The 16,733-nt window shown below is 38.1% G+C and overlaps 1 protein-coding gene across 6 annotated transcripts in view; it reads right to left on the bottom strand.

The window, feature by feature from the left end:
• Positions 1-7,095: 7,095 nt before the first annotated feature.
• Positions 7,096-16,733, bottom strand: part of GRM5 (glutamate metabotropic receptor 5) — a 245,731-nt gene continuing 236,093 nt past the window's right edge. For all 6 annotated transcript variants that reach the window (XM_071432802.1, XM_071432804.1, XM_071432803.1 and 3 more), the window contains one exon: positions 7,096-14,501. In XM_071432802.1, coding sequence (XP_071288903.1) covers positions 13,679-14,501 — 823 coding nt within the window. In that variant the 3' untranslated portion in view covers positions 7,096-13,678. The remainder of the gene's footprint in view (positions 14,502-16,733) is intronic.

Below are 16,733 nucleotides of genomic sequence, written 5' to 3'. Positions count from 1 at the left end.
AAGGGATTTTTGACATTTGGAAGTAGGATTCTGCTAGATGGAATAAAAATAGTACTTAAATAACCCTATTTGGAAATAAAACCCTCAGGAAGAGCTTTGCAAAAATGTTTTTCTTTAGAGGCCTTTTTTTCCCCAAATACTTAACCAGGTGTCAGTTGAGAAAGGAAGTGTAGAAATGACAAAGCTAAGGTTTTAGCTGTAAGGTTTATTGCACTGGGTCAGAAGCTTTGCCAGCAGAGCTGAAACTGAATGGAGTTGTGCTGAGGAAGTAGGATGGATGAGATGGCTTCAGACCTTTTAGGCTGACCATTAAATCCTCACCCATTACTGAACAAGACTGTCATTTTACAAGTCATAGAAATAATTAGCTAAATCCCACTGAGTGAGAGGTATGAGGGGTGGCTCACAGCATGTGCTTGGGGTCAGCCTTCAATTATCCACCTTGGGCTGACCTCAGTTTGCTGCAACGCATAAAGCACTACCACTGCCTTGTATTCACTCAGATTTTGCAGTGCTAACTCTATCAGTGCAGATCAAAATGTTATAACCATTTTTAGAAGTGGAAACTCAGCTAACGGAATTAAAAAGGCAGAAGTTACATATCACATTTTAGTCATACTTTTTCCCCATGTTTTGGTCCCTTTTACAGTGGAACAAAAGCCTCTTCTTTTTAGCAGACAATAATTTGGAACTTGGTTCCTCCTTGTCAGCTTAATTTTTTGCCTTCATAATGTTGAATATTTAAAGACAGAATGACTTTTTTCTTGTTAAAAGGAATGCTAGAAAGAAAGAAATTTGGTTGTTCTGCTTTTTTTGGGAGGGGGGGTTGTCATGCACGAGTCAGCTTGCTGAATTAGTATATTTTGGCTGTTGCAAAGCAGATCATGTATCGGATTTAAACTTGTGGTATAACTTTAAGTTCAGGGAAGAATGTTTGAAAAAGTACATTTTACCACTTGGGAACTCCGTGTATTGATGGCAGTGGTGATCTTGCAGAGAAATGAGCTAAACCCCATTATCTTTTCCAGCTTTATGACTGAGGGAACTTTTTGAAGACAAAAGTATTAAAATACTACTAAAACAAGAAAACAGTCCTTTTAAAAAATCTACCACTTAAGGAATCCCCTTTTTGTATCTATCTTCTCATGCAAATATATTTATTACAAAGAATGGTTCAGAGAATACAGATACAATCAGCCACTGAAAATACTAAACTCTGTTGTCATAGATAATATCACAGTGGCTTTGAATACCAGAAATTTTATTATCTGTCAACTCTGAATCGACTACTAGCAAACTGAAATGTTGGAAGAATGAAACCTTGTCACACATAACCCTAATTACATTTGACCTATTCTGTGCCTTTTGGTTTGATGTGTGGGTGGAGGAAAAAGCCCAGGGTTCTGAGTGCAGGTCACATCCTTTGCCTGTCAGGTGCTGTGCAGCGTGAGATGACTGGCTGTAGAAATACAGCATCAGAGGTACCAGCCTGCTCTGGTAAGAAGCTGTCAAGAGAGGCAGGAAAAACAACCACAGTGAACAAATAGAATATTTTCACTGCTGTCTAGTGTAAAAAAAAAATAAAAATCATAAATTAAAAAAGTCAATTCTAGTGTTTGCATAAATGGCAACTTTGGAAAACATGAAGTGCTATAAGGAAGACCAGCCCTGGTTATTTCCTGAAAGCTGCATAAAATGCCATCTTGGCCAGTTGTGCACCAAAACCCCCAGTGAAAAAAGTGTATAAAATATAGGGAAGTATGTGTTTATGAGTGATCCAGGGGTATTAGAAATTAATAACATGTTTTTAACCCTCCAACAACCTGAAAGCTGCAATGAAAACACTGTCATCACTGACGAGAATGGAATTTAACTGTTGTACTGGTGACTGTGGTTTTATGTCCCAGCAGCTGCAGCAAAAAATCTTTGGGGCTGAATTTGAATACTGCATTGGAGCTCTTCCCCTCTTCCCACAGGACAGAAGAAATGAGGCATGAAATTTGTTTAATTCAGAAAGATTTTGACAAGACAGTGATCATTCATCTTAGATCCAGTTGTGTTGAACACTTAGCATTCTGTCCTGATTCTTTTCATGTTTCAAATGTAAGTCAGTCCTGAAACAGAGAGCATGGCTTTATATCTATTCTATTCTAGTAAATTTAAGATGAATGGGAACATTTCCTGACACTGAGATTGACTGGCGTGATGAATCTTTGACTATCCTCGTGAACTTATTCTCCCAGAAAACAGTATTAAAGGTAATTGGTGCGGAATAAAACAGTGTATTAGTCAGGAGGAAGTACAGCTCTAGTCAGGAGATGTATTTCTGTGAGCATGCAATCTGCAGAAAATTACCCCCTTCAGCAGTTGTTGGCCAGGAACAGTGTCCCTGCTGATGCACATGGGCTGTTACCAGCTCCAGCATAGAGAGGGCTTAACAATGAACTCCAGGCTTACTCACTGGTTAAGTAGTTCTATGGCTGAATTCCCATTCGCTTAATTAGAACTGGGAATTGTTTTTCTGTGGTTTTGCTTAAGTAAAAAATGACCAGTATTGGCAGTACTAATAGAAAATTACCAAGGATTGATTAAAATAATGCAAGTAGAAGGTTTAATGGGATTTTCAGTGAAATTCAGATACCCTGATTTTTGTAGATAATTTTTTGAGGAAATTCAAAGCCGAGAAAATAGTAAAAATAATCAAATGTAGAAGCTGGGAAAAAGAATTCTAGTAAAAACAAGAGATGCACATTCTTTGGAAAAATTGTGCTATGGAAACATACTGAGAAAAAACAAGCTTGTGAAGTATGACACTGCCAGCCATACTGAACACAGCCTCAGACCCTGATCTGCTACACACTCATAAGTCTCATTCACACGCATCACCACTATTTTCAGTGAAATTATTCAGGATTGATATCGCTGTAATCTGAGTCTCTTTTTTTACCTTGTTTGGTAAAACATGTTTTCCTTCCTACATATGGCTTTGTGCTCCCTCTGAGCCAGTGTTGATGCATTGCTTGTATCTCCCAATCTATTTGGAAGACAGCTGCTATTGATGCAGTGTGAGATGATTGAACAATCCCTGTCAGTTACTGTGTTGAGTATTTCTTGTATGATTGGGGTACTGAAAGGATGATGAAGAAATTAAAAACCCACTATTCCATGGTCTGTCATCAGACAACTGAGGTATAATAGAGGCAAAAGTACTTCCTATATTTTCATGTAAGTCCAGCAGTGCTGGACTTTTCTATGCAATTTTATATTTCCTTCCTTTCCTTTGGCATTCAGACTGTTCTAACAAATCTACAGGCAGAGTTTTGCTACATGGTGCAAGAAATGTGCACCTTTTGGTCTGAATTCAAGCTGTCATTGCCCAGTGAACTCCCCTTTATTTCTGTTGGTATTTGCATCAGATGTGAGTTCTCTTTAGCTGTCTTCAGCTATGGGTTTTCATTTGTGGTTGGGAGCTTTAATTCACTGGAGACATGAATGTTTTGTTATAACTGGGCTATTGTTGTGCTTTTCCCTAGCCTGAGCAGATGCAGTTGGCTTTGGAGCAGCAGTGCAATCAAGAAGCCTGGTATTCTGGGGCCTAATGGACCAAGCCTCCCAGAACTATTTGTGAGGCAGCAGGGATAGACTGTAAGTGGCACAAGCCAAGGCACCCTGTTATATTGCTTTAAGATGAAGCTTAGTAAAGCCTGTTTGGATGAACACTCTCTGATATTTGGAATCAGCTGGCCAGCCTTGTCTTACCAAAGAGCATGGCAAGTCTTTGTTTTTTCTCCAATTCTGCTGCACTAACTTGGTGCCAGATTTTCCTTTACCAAATATCTAACTGTTCAGCATCTTGCTGGTCATCAAATAACAATGACTTAGAAGAGGAAATGGGACAAAATAATCTATCAGGAAATAATGTCATTTCACACAGTTTATAACCGTGATAGGATTTCGGTATGATGCCAGCATGAAAATCCTGACCTCAATAACATCTTTACATTATTTCTTTCCTGCTCTTTACTGCTCTTCCATCCATAAAGTCTGCTTTATGTCAGTGTGATACTTAGCACTTTTGACTGATCAGCTTCCAGGTGGAGCTCCAGAGTTGTGCTGGCCTTTTAATTGTTTCCTAAATTTACAGTTTCATGATTATTCCCTCAGTAAAATCTCACTTCTAATACAGTCTTGTATTTTTCATTTTGGTGTACTTTTCCTTATTTTTCTTCCTTAATTTACCTCAATATTCTATATGTTGCCTTTATTCTTTCTACATAAATTACAGGCCATCTCATTTTCATATTTTACCTCACTGGAATTGCTTTTGTAATCTTGACATTGACACCTAAAATTCAGGGCCCCCATTTGTGTTCATATTCTGCATGGAAGTAAATCTTATCCTCCCAGTCTTAGACTGAGATTTTTAGGATTCCACATCTTCTGGGCATTTTCCTCTCTGGGTTCATCAGTGATGTGTCTACACAGTTAGTTAAATATCTGTCTAAAGTGATTTTTAAGCTGAGATTAATTGACATCCTTGGTGCTTACACACATTTAAGGGTATTTATAATGGAAGCTCTGGAGCATCTCAGGAGTGCTTAGGCAGAAGGTGATCAGTAGAAGTTCTGGGAATTACTCTCGTGAGGGCCAAGGACCAGCCCACAGTGTGTGTGTAACACACCACACCAATCTTGTGACAAGCACTTGAGCCCACTCTTCACCTCACCCAACAAGCACAAATCTGATGTCTCACTCCTCATATACTGATGGAGGATGTATTTCAAGCAATGAAACAGGCTGCTCAGGATGTGGTGGAGTCATCATCCCTGGAAATGTTAAAAAATACACATAGATGTGAGGCAAGGGGACATGATTTACTGGTGGATTTGACAATGCTGGGTTAACATGTGGACTTGATGATGCTAGAGGTCTTTTTCAAAACAAAAAATTATGTGATTCTATGACACATATATTCACAACATATGTAAGAAAGCCCAGGAAACCCTTAACAGTGAAGATTTTCATTTGCTAATCTTTGGAAAGAAGTTACATAAGTTAAATAAGTTATGTGGAGGTAAGTTTTGAATCCCTGTTAAACAGAATCATAGTGAGCATGCTGATTGCTTTGTTTTAGTCTAAAAAATTGACTTAATTGTAGCACTTGGTTTACAAGCAAACAAATAAAAGCAGATGGTGATTTGAAACTACTGCCCTGAAAAAAATGTTAGTACAGCACAAATGTCTCTCTATATGTAAAAGAAAGCTCATCCATTTCCTTTGCAGTAATAAACACCTCACGCTCTCCACTGTGATTTGGTCTTAAACTCCCACAATAGGAAACCAAATTTAATAAATAGTCCCTGAACAGACACAAAGGGTGATTAAAATTCCAGCCCTTTTCCCATTGTTCTGTGAGCAGACAGAGAAGGTACTCCTGTAAGAAGGAGAGGAGCACCCAGTCCATGTATTAGTTTAGCTGAGGAGGACAGTACTGGCAGTAAGGCTTCTCTGGTATCAAATAACAATTATGGACCAAATGTGAAGGAAAGATAAAGCTCCAGACAGAGAGAGAAATTAGACTCCAAACTTTTTAAGAAATTGAACTTTTTCTCTTCTCATTACTAATTGCCCTGATATTTCTGAAGGTGTATTATAGAATAGTGCCCCACTCTTTTTAATCAATGTAAACATTGATTTGTGATTTAATTTGGAATGGGATTTATTATTTCATTAGTTTCTAAATGTCATCATTCTGCAGTGATAACAGAAACTCAGAAGAAACATGGCTGAGAGGTGGTCACAGAGCATGGCATAAATTAACTGATCTTGCTAACAAACCAATTTTGATCTAGTGTTCCAGACACTGCTTTAAGAATATTCTGCAATGGAACAAGATGTTGCATATGGTTTTCAAAGTCTTTCTCTTCAAATTGCAATAGTTGCAATGCTTCTTTTGGTACAAAGCAGTATATTTTGCTGAATTAGTTGCTGTGGATTTTTACACTGAAGGAATTAACTTTGGGATGTGGAGTTTTAGGTGGTTCAAAGACATGATATGAATTCACATTGTTTTTTAGCTGGAGTTGGGCATTTTACTTACCATTGTGTTATGAATTAGTCACCTTAATTTGTCAACAGCAAATTAACTGATTCAGCAGTATCTCCAGAGATGTGTTTAGAAAATAATGTGTATGATTGGCTTTTATCTGAGAGCTGCAGTTCATACTCTGCATTTCACTGCATGCAGTATAATTATTCCAAACTCTTACCAGTCTATGTAAGAGTATTAAGACTATTACAAACCCCAGATTTTGGAATGGGAGGGAGAGGATTTCCAAACTAGAAAGTTGGTTTTGTTCTGTGGGGTTTCTTTGTTGTTTGTTTGTTTGGTTTGTTTTTCAGTTTGGTTTGATTTGGTTTTGGGGAGGGTTTTTAGGTTACTTTTTTGTATGGGTTGGGGTTTATTGAGTAGTGGCTTTGTTGTGTTTTTTTGTTTTTTTGTTTTTTTTTTTTTTTTTTTTAGTTTGTTTGTTTATTTTTGGGAGTTGGTTTTTTTTAGCTTGTAGCAGGGAAGATAGCAAAATCTATTGGCTGGAAACAGAATGTAGCCAGATGTGAGATAAGACATTTATTCCTAGTGGTCAAAAAGGCAGAACTCTAGAAATCAAATGTTAAAGGATATAAAAAATTTCCTCTGATATTTTTCTGCAGTTCAAGATTAGATGTGAATCTACAATTGCAGGAGTAAAGTAGTTTCTTAGGACATCTATAAAAATAAAGTTTTGGTATGTGATTCTGAGTGGAGGATCTTTGTTTTCTGTTGCTCAAGACTAGATTATTTTACTATTTTCTTTCAAATCTACATATGCCTCATCAATGAGATTGTGTGTGCGTCAAAAGACAAAGATCAAACTATAGTAGAATGTTATGTAACTATGATACCATTAATGTTAACTTAATCCTTTAAAGCAACAGAGAGGGAGGAGTAAAAGAGAGAGAGATTGTTTTTCAAGTGTTTGTGCATAGGCATACCTGGTTTGTAGAAAAATGCACTGAAGACATAGCTGTAAGTGTTCTGGAGAAAAAAAAATCCAGTTTTCAGTCATATCACAGATTCTTTTTAATACTGTTCAAAAAGTACCTGACTCTACATAAACACCAACTATAACATGATGTAGACAATTGAGAAACAAGCAAGTGTATTCTTCAATGCTAAAATAAATTACATTTGTACAGGTAGAAAGCAAACCAAAGCTGATAAAAATGTTAAATTTTTATGAAAAATCTTTTTCAGTTCACATCAAAATAATAACTTTACATTCTCTATGTTTTAATAGTATAAGCAGCAACAACATAAAAAAGAACAAACGGTCACAGAATGTTTGAAACCAGTTCTTCATAAGTTATTAGCAAATTAAAAAAAATAATTACAAGCACTTGTAGCCCACATAAATCTTTTGGAATTGGCACCATCTCTCTAAAACATCTATATTCTATATAGATTTCTAATTACAAATACCACCAGCAGCTGCCATATAATCCTATTAGTACATGTAATATACATAGTATATTTGTTCCCATTTGGCAGATTGGAGTGACTTAATATTTATTGTTTGTTAATACTGTCATTGCTCAGGTGAGACAAAACCAGCCATATACACCAGTTCATCACCCAGATGAATTTTTTACTTACCTTTATGCTTCACTGGCCTGTATCTCTTTTCCTTTTCACAGTATAAAATTGTTGGTGGCAATTGGAGATATTTGAACTGAGGATAAAATAATAAACCATCACAGAAAAAAAAATTCAGGTAATTCAATGTAAGTCTTTACTAGATTAAGTGCACACTGAAATGGGTAGCAGATGAATGATTTTCTTGTTCATGGAGAGTATTGACTTCATTTTTGGAGTTTCATTAAACTGCCAGAAAATTGTGATCTCTTGGGTATTTTTGGACATGTTCACTCACATCCCTTAACATGTATAGTTAGAGGATGACTTTCCCATTGGGATACCAGATAGAGTATGAATGGTAGGAAGGACCTATTCACCAAGCCTAACTTCAGGAATGAATCTAGTAAAATCCATCTGCTGTTTGATTCAAAAAAGAGTGGGAAGAATTTCCTGTCATTGTAATTCTCTGCAGAACAAATAGTCAAGTCTAGACTTCAGTGACCACTATACAACTTTGATTATCTTTATATGGATATTAATCTGGAGTGATTCTATTGACCCAAATAGATGAAGGACTTCAGGACTTAAAATTATTCTGTTTAATACATAGCTTTTTGCTCTAGTGTGGAGGTCAGGACCTTTTGTTAAATATCTAGCCTTTCTGTGGAGTTTGTGAGAAGAGTTAGTGCCCAAGAAATCAACACAACAAGGAAAGAGATGTCTAGCAATACTCTATTTAAGCCAGTATGCAAATGCAATGTGCAGAAAATGCTAATTTTCCTCTGGGAGAATATTCTGGAGACACCTATACTTTTTCTTACAAAGATGGGCCAGGTCACCTTTGTAAAAGGTGGCTGGAGGAAAATGAAATAAGTCCCTTTTTCTGCAGTCTCAGAGAATAAGGAATTCAAGTTTAATTCCTTTGCCTATCCAAGAAGATTCAATCTCTCCTTTCTATGTTGGGGTCTGAGAACTCCAGATGGAAAACAACATTTCTGCAGATAAGAAGTTATCTAAGGGCACATCCTTCCCTCCTGTCACAAAAACATTTTTCAGGGAAGCATTTAACTTTTTTTAGCCAATATGTAGCACAGACAAAAAGTTGCCTTTTCTTCTTTGAAGTTAAAATACCTTGTGTCTGCTCCAGAAATTTTAAAAGTATTTTATATTAAATGGTCATATATGATCTATAATTTTATTCAGTGTATGTCTTATCAGGTTGCACTGTTCCTTTTCCACTGCAATATTCTTGAATTTGTTCCTGTCCTATGAAAATACCTTGGGGAAATGAGTAGAAACTCAACACTGAGTCATTGGAGCACTTTTCAGCCAGGAGACTGTATGGTACATTCTGTGTACTCTCATGTATTTTCTGCATCCTTGATGGGTTTTAACATGAGTTAGGTACAAAGATCCTTAGATGTGTGATGATCAGGTTAGTTCTGAGCATACACAGACATGCTATGCTAGATGCTGGAGGAAGGTGGCATTCGAATAGTTGTTTTAAAATTGAGTTTAAATTGTAGGTATTAAATTCTACTGAAATCCTAACTTTAGGCTCCAAAGTCTCTTTTTTGGGGTCAGCCAAACCAGACCTGACACTGGTCTCCAATACAATACAAAATTTGTGGTCACGTTGTTAGTCCTGAGCATAGTGCTCTGATTTCCCTAAGGAACCCACTCTTTTTTATGCTGTCTGTTGCTGTCATCTTTTATCCTCTCACCTCATAAATGATGTATTAAGCAGAATAACAAGGTTGCACACTTTCCTTTACAGAACTTACGCCCACAGCTATGCAGTCTTCCAGTTTGGTCTTGCACACTAAAGAAAACATGTGCAGGGGAACTCTTCTATCATCCAGAGTGAGAGTCATGGATTGGGCTTCCCATTTACTTGCTTTTGATAGCTTATTCTCTCTGTTTTTAACACTAGTTTTCCTTTTACAGACACAGCAACTGAATAAACATCCAAGAAAACTAACATAACTTTTTTTTTTTCCTTTTAGAACTTATAACGGTTTTTGAATTAGCATTTAGTTTCTATCTCACTTTTGTAGCTGGAAATCAATGGAAGAAGCCAGCACCTTGTGATCGACCAGGCTCCATGAAATATCAACAAGTGATTTGTGGACTGTGGTCTAAAAATCTCTGGTCTAAGGTATCTGCATGAGTCTAGGCACCAAATGTTCAGATAGAAGTACAAGGAAGCACATCTTCAAAGTCATGCAATCATTCTTCAGAGACAATTTAAAAATACAATTCTTCAGTATTGCAAAGGCTCCTTTCCAAATGGCCTGAGAATGGCTCACTTTATTTCAAAAGCATTGATCCAGAGGTGATTACACCATCACTCTTTAGGGCTGGCCTCAAGCACAAAAGAAATAAGAGATTTTTTTTTGAGGTCCATGTGGTCAAGAATGACAGTAGTTTCAAATCCTTTAATTCCCTTTGTGTCAGCAGCACTATATTGGAAGGCAAATTTCAAGCCATACAGTTGGTACTTGCACATTCTTTAGTTAGATCGAAAAGTGTTCATGATTGTAACTTTTGCATTTATATCTGAAAACCCTTGCCACTCTAGCTTAATGTCTTAAACTAAGACTAGCATACAAGCAGCATAATGAAGTCATGATGTCTGTCATTCATAATTTTTTTTCTCTTATGTCAAACCCACTGGCTTCTCCCAAAGAACTTTCCAGTCTTGCAAATCTCCCACTGGGCTCATTTGGATTATTACTACAGACATTACACCATTTTTGCCTTCTTCTCCACAAAACCTTTCCTCCCTTTGTTGAAATTCAAACATGTAATAAAAAATTACATTGATGTACTCCAGTCTGAACAATTAAAGCAGATTCTGCCTTCCTTAAATGCCTCTAAGGTTGCCCATCTTTCAATAAAAATAGACTGATTCCTAGAAGATACTACCTCAGCAGGGTCCATCCATAGTTCCTTGCATCACTAAAATGTCTGCTGTGGCTGATAGATACACAAAAGATACGTGACTCCTCCAAAAGTGCGAGTGAACAAAAGTGTTTAACATTTCGGTTGCACAGCATTAGGGTTTTAGGCTCTTAAAACATGCATTCAGGGCACATGGGGCATCTCCACCCAAATTGTCATGACAGTACACATGACCATTGTCAGGAAGCTCTGAGCAATAGCTGTGGTGCAGTTTGAGAGCAGAAGAGGTATATTTATGCTGAGCTTGACAGTTTCTATTTTTCACTCCTTTTTACTAGTTTTGTATTTAAGGAAATATTTTTATATTTGTCATATAATCCTTATTTCCACTGTTGATTATTTCACAGTGCAGTGAAACCCACAGATTTTAGCAGTAATACAATTCTATTAATTGTCCACCACCATAAGAAAAGACTAAAGGGGATCTAAAATTCTAGGGAAGGATCAAGATGGAGGATGTTCTTGTAAGAATATTGGTCAATAATTTGAAGTATAAGAGAACAGGTAGTAATAGAATCCCTTTGAAATTCACATTAGTTATCTCAGTACACTCTATATTAGAACAATATTGCACTGATGGGAGACAAATATTATAATATAAGTCTTCCATGAACAACATTTAAGTGGTCTAAACTCCCCTAATAAGAATATTTGTATCACAGACTGATTGGACATGCTTTTCTCTTAAATGTGGGTTGTAACCTGTAACAGAAGATGCTTTCTCCTGATGACATGGACAGCTAAGGAATGATGAGACATGCTAGTACTGTGAACCAAGAGGGCAAAACTGAGCTCTAGTCTGGGAACCGTGCAGCTGCACAGAGCTGAGTCTGTGCTGATCAGTCATGCGAGGATGCAAGAACTGCATATGGGCAACAAGGACCTTCAGTCATGCCTTAGTGCAGGGATCTGCCTTCTGGAGTAGAGCTGTTTTGTGACCTGCCTGTTCATGCTATTGGCGAAGCTGATAAATGACTGTACCTGACAAGACAAGCATGCCCAGACTGCAATTGGATAACATTGCCTGACTCTAGAGTCACTAGAGTACCTCCGTGAGGTGCTGGTCTGGATTCAGTCATCTATTACTTTTAATTTTTAAATGTTGTTGAGCAGCAAATTGGGGTGCAACACATAATAGTGAAACAAGCATGCCAAAGAAATAGAAAATGCTCTTTGTTAAAATATGTGAATGTGCTTTCATCTTTTACTTTTTTGATCAAATAGCTATTTTGAACAAGGGGGAGAAAAAGGAGGTATGAATTTTGATTACAAAATATTTGTTATTTTCGAAGAAACAAGATCTAAAGGTTTTGAAAATAAAATATAGCAGCCTTATTTCAAGGCTCCCTTCCTTGAGGCTGTCTTCTATATAAGGCTACATCAACTCAACTTTGAATTGAAGTACATTACTCATTACTTCATGCTATCCTTCAATAAAATAAAACAAACCCATAAAAGTTTGGCACCTGAGGACAGCTATGTCATGAAGAAGAGAGCAAATACAGTGTGCGTTTAGGGTCTGACTTACAAGTTCTATGTAACTACACCTATCAAAAATTATTTAGCTACTATTCAAACTTTAAAACTCTTCCCTGCCTGTATTAAAAAAGTGCTGTGACAGTATGAATTGCACTAAACTGTACTACTTTGATATAGGAAAAAAATTTTGAGGAATCCCCTTGTTTCTTCTGTGAGTTGCTAAGAAACAAAGATTCTGTTGGTTCATATCTCATTAGGTCTTCTTTGTTTTAACCTTTACTCTGTATTGCTTTGAATGTACTTTTTTGTCACTGTTCATAGCTGCAAGGCATCAGCAGCAAAACAAATTTTAAAATTGTTGCTTATTAAAGAGTAGCTTAATCACCTCTAAGCAGACTTTGACACAGGGTTTTTTTCCATATATATGTGTATATTAATTAAGATTATGACAACCTTTCCCACTGATAGTTAGCATTTGTCATAATCCAAATTGGTATCCTAGAATTCTGTCATTCAAAGGATGGAGAAATCCTTAGGGAATAACCTGTTTGTTACAAGCAAAGATGGGAGTCTGAATAAGTATTTTAACTGGTAACATTATCATGAGGATGTCCATAAAAATGTGTTAATTTCTCTAGGGAGTGCAGCTATAATGTAGCTTGGTAGTGCTGCTAGAAAGAGAATATTCATCTCAACAACTTGCCCTGGTAAGTGAATTACAAAACAGTACTCCAGAAAATATTTTTTGCTACTTCAATATTAGTTGGCAACATGGTGAAATAGTCAGGAGATCTTCCTTGGGTTTTGTTGTTGTGAAGGTGAATCCAATGATAACAAATTGAAATTTGATACTGATAGAAGAGAATTTCATAAACAAATGCGTAGGTTGAGAAGTCACTTGTAAAGCCCTCCATATTGCAGTCACTCACTGCAAAGCCTCAGCTTAGTGTTATCCATGTGTAACGTATCACAGACACAATATTCTTCAGCAAAAGGTTTCGTAGTAACATACATTACTGCTTTTTGTGATCTTCATAGAAAAAAAAAGAGAGAAAGCTTGACATGTTGGTCCCAGATTTGAGTCTGTTAGAAAATGTACATTCAATGTTTGGTCTTCTATTCTTGATAAAAGATCAAGGTTCACTTCTGGGCAAGGGATCAGAGTAAACAAACAAACCATTGTACAGTTGTTTACAATCTAGTTACCCCCTGTCCCCTATATTGTACACACAGTTCATTGTAATACTAAAGCAAAGCACTTGGTATGTAACTGGATTAACAGACTCCTTATAAGCCCTCAAAAATAGATTCAGTGTTTCTGAAAAGCCCATGTTTTTTTAAGGCCACGATAATCTGCCAAGAGTCATTTTGTCTTTAAATCAGCAAAATTAATCTGATGTTTCCGCCTTTCAAGTGATTCCTCTTCTTCTCTTCCATTCCTCACAAGATGACCCAATGCCTCTCACTGTGTCTGCGTAAACACTGGAGATCTTGAAGACTTGGCTGTCCCCTCACTACTTGCTTGCAGTTGTTGAGCTCCAACATCGTCTTGGACTACATTCACAGCGAAGAGGAACTTTGAGTATAATCTCTGATGAGGAGTGTGTCGTATTTGGGGGAGGACGGGATACAGAGAGCTGATTCAGAAGCTGGAGAGCTGGGAGATGCACTTCCAGAATCAATGGAGTCTCTAAAAGGAGAAGGAGGAGTTAAAGCCACCAACTCCTCCAGGTCTTGCTTGGTTGTTGGGGTCTCTGAAGTGCCTTCTTTGATGCTGTCATTTGAAGGTTTCCTAGCAGCCTGTGAAGAGCCATTGACTTCAATGGCAGGAAGTGGTTGGATCTCTGCAAGTGTGGTCATTGTTGTAGGGAGCTGGATTTCCCGTGGAATCAGGTACGAAGAGCAGAGAGGAGCAGCCCCCGCTGTCCCTGGAGTAGGTGTTGAAAGCATCATAGAGTTCAGCTCACTGATATTGGCTGTGAAGCGAGTAACAACACTGCTGATCTGCTCCATGATGGACCCTTGAGAGGAGCTGCTTCGCTGAGGAGGTTCTGACTGGAAGGTGGGGGCTTCATCTTCTGTTCGGCTGACAGAGGCAGTTCTGTGGCTCAAAGTGCTGATTGGTGAGGGAGTCTGTGGTCGGTATTGAGCTGGGTATTGCTCTTCGGCTTCCGAAACGTCGTAAAGCGTTTTGGCACTAGCCTCGGGAAATGTAGCGCTGCTACTGTGCCGGCTACTATCTGTGCTTTTAGAAAAAGGCTTGATCACTGCAGTTTGGTTGGTGTTCTCTTTTTTGTTGATGTGGACTGACAACCGCTGCCAAAGGTGTGCTCCTCGGCTGCTTTTCTCGTTCTGGGCCCAGGAAACTGATTTCCCATTAGAGCTGTAAACACAAATGAGATAAGATGGTAACTTGCTACAAAGTTAAAAATTTAATTGCTGTACCTATATCAAGGGTATATGGTATTTTAGAATTTATATTTACTATAAATCTAACTGTAACTTCATCTATATCTATTTATTGCAATATATCTATCATTTATACCTGTATGTTTGAGGAAAACAAGCAGCAAGTCAGCTCATTTCACGGGCCAGTTGTGCACCCAGCCACCACCTGTCCTGTGCTAGTTCATGGCCACTGCTGACCCCTCTGTTGAGGCCCTTGGGGCATAGGCAGTGTCCATGCTGAGGGAGAGAGCAACTTGATGGCTTCCCTTCTGTTGGTCTGGTGTCAGGAAGAGGGCCTGTGGGACTGAGGGATGCATAGAGGAGTAAGGAAAAATTAAATGCTTGAAGAGAGTGAGAGACTCGGACTGGCTAGAGTGCAGGGGCAGGTGTGTGGGCAGGCCTGGGAGCTTTCAGTGGTAAGGAGCTTGGTATAGTGTTCTAAACATGGATTCATGGTATAGGGCAGGGATTGTAGACTGGGAGATGAAGAAGTTTAATCTGTTAAGGCTGGGGAAAAAAATCTGGTTTTGTCCCACTATTTGAAAGCATTGGAGCAACACACAGAAAGGGACTATACTGGTTGTAGGTAATGGGCAACAACTTCTTCATCAAGGTACTTGGCAAGCTACCTGCCACTAAATTAAAGAAATAATTAATTTTTTTCAAATTACAGGTCAGCTCAAAGAATTAAACTATGTTCCTAGTAGGAAAGAAATATCAGACAAACTATACAAGCTCTTCATGGTAACATGAGTTTGGAGACAGCAATAAACATTTTGCTCCACTTTTCTGCAAAATGAGTCCTCTTAGGGTAAATTCTTTTCAGATCCCATCATACTCTTTTTCAAAATTACTTATTTTCTCCTCTTGATACCTAAGAAAAGCCAGCTGTGGCCCTTATGAACACACAGTATTTCCTTCTACATGTTCCTCAGTCTGATGAACTGGTGTTTGCACATGCATGAACATATAGTTCTTGGAAATAATGAAGATATTAGAAATATCTCTTAGCTGAAACAGACAATGACTCTGAAATGATGTCAACAGGAAAAACAGTCCACACATACAAATAAACATGATTTATACATAAAATGCATCAAAACTTTAGACAATTCGCTTTGGTTTCCAAAACATTTGCTATAGCCATTTAGGATTTGTGAAAAGACAACATTGGAGACCCTGATAGACTAGTGCAAATTTGTTTTTTGTTTGCTTTTTAAGTCTGCAATAGATATCCTCAAATGTTAGCCTGCAGCATAATAGTTTGCAAAGCACATACTTTACTAAATACAGATGACTTTATACCAGCCTTCATGTGGAGGCTTCCCTCAAACTATCCATTTAATAGCTCTTCTGGCCATCTAAAAAAAGTTGCATGTTGAGTGTAAAATAAAACCTCCTGATGGTTTCATGTCTGTGATTACATTACATGGAATTACAATGGATCATGTAACACAACATATATCAACAGATTTTCCCTTCAAAAGAAGCATGACAGAATCCAGAAGACAAACACAATGTAAAACAATGGGTACTTTAGGAGAGGGAAGACTGGGAAGGGAGCTGTATAAGTACATATGGGTTCCCCCCTTTGCTGCAATGGTCACTGGGATGATATTTGTGTCTTGGAAGCTGTCTGTTAGGCCCCTGTCCCCAAAATGCCAGGCAAAACAGCTGGTGGTTTGTAACTTGCTGTTCAGACAATCCCTTCCTTCTGCTGTACTGCAATCAGAGCAAGAAGGAAAATCAAACTCTGTCCTGTAGCACTGCTCACTGAATCTCTGGGAGTCCAGTTCTGGACTGAGCAGGAGATGGCACCAATGTCTTACAGAGTAAAACTGTTCCCTCTGAGGACCATGCACTTTTTTCCTTGCAACACATACTCTGTGGGTGTTGAGAACTGTTTGAGAGCCCTGGCTCACTGGTCATGCTGAGTCCTGAGTTCAGTGGGATCTCAGTGACAGCAGCAGGAGCAGATTTTGGATTGTTTGGCGGATGAGATCTTGCCTCTAGTTCTGCTATGTGACCATGAAACCTTGTCCCAGCTGCTGCTGCGTTTGACCTGGACCAGCAGGGAGAATGATCTGGCACTTGTAACTTTGATCAGGAAGAGAGGATGCAGATCCAGTCCTGGATATCCTCCTAGTGAGGTCTTAGAAGGGCTTGT

Source organism: Agelaius tricolor, unplaced genomic scaffold, assembly GCF_023055355.1.
Source record: "Agelaius tricolor isolate 1412-34295 unplaced genomic scaffold, bAgeTri1.0.p SCAF_9, whole genome shotgun sequence".
NCBI classification, from domain to species: Eukaryota; Metazoa; Chordata; class Aves; order Passeriformes; family Icteridae; genus Agelaius; species Agelaius tricolor.
This window is presented reverse-complemented; position numbering and strand designations above follow the sequence as displayed.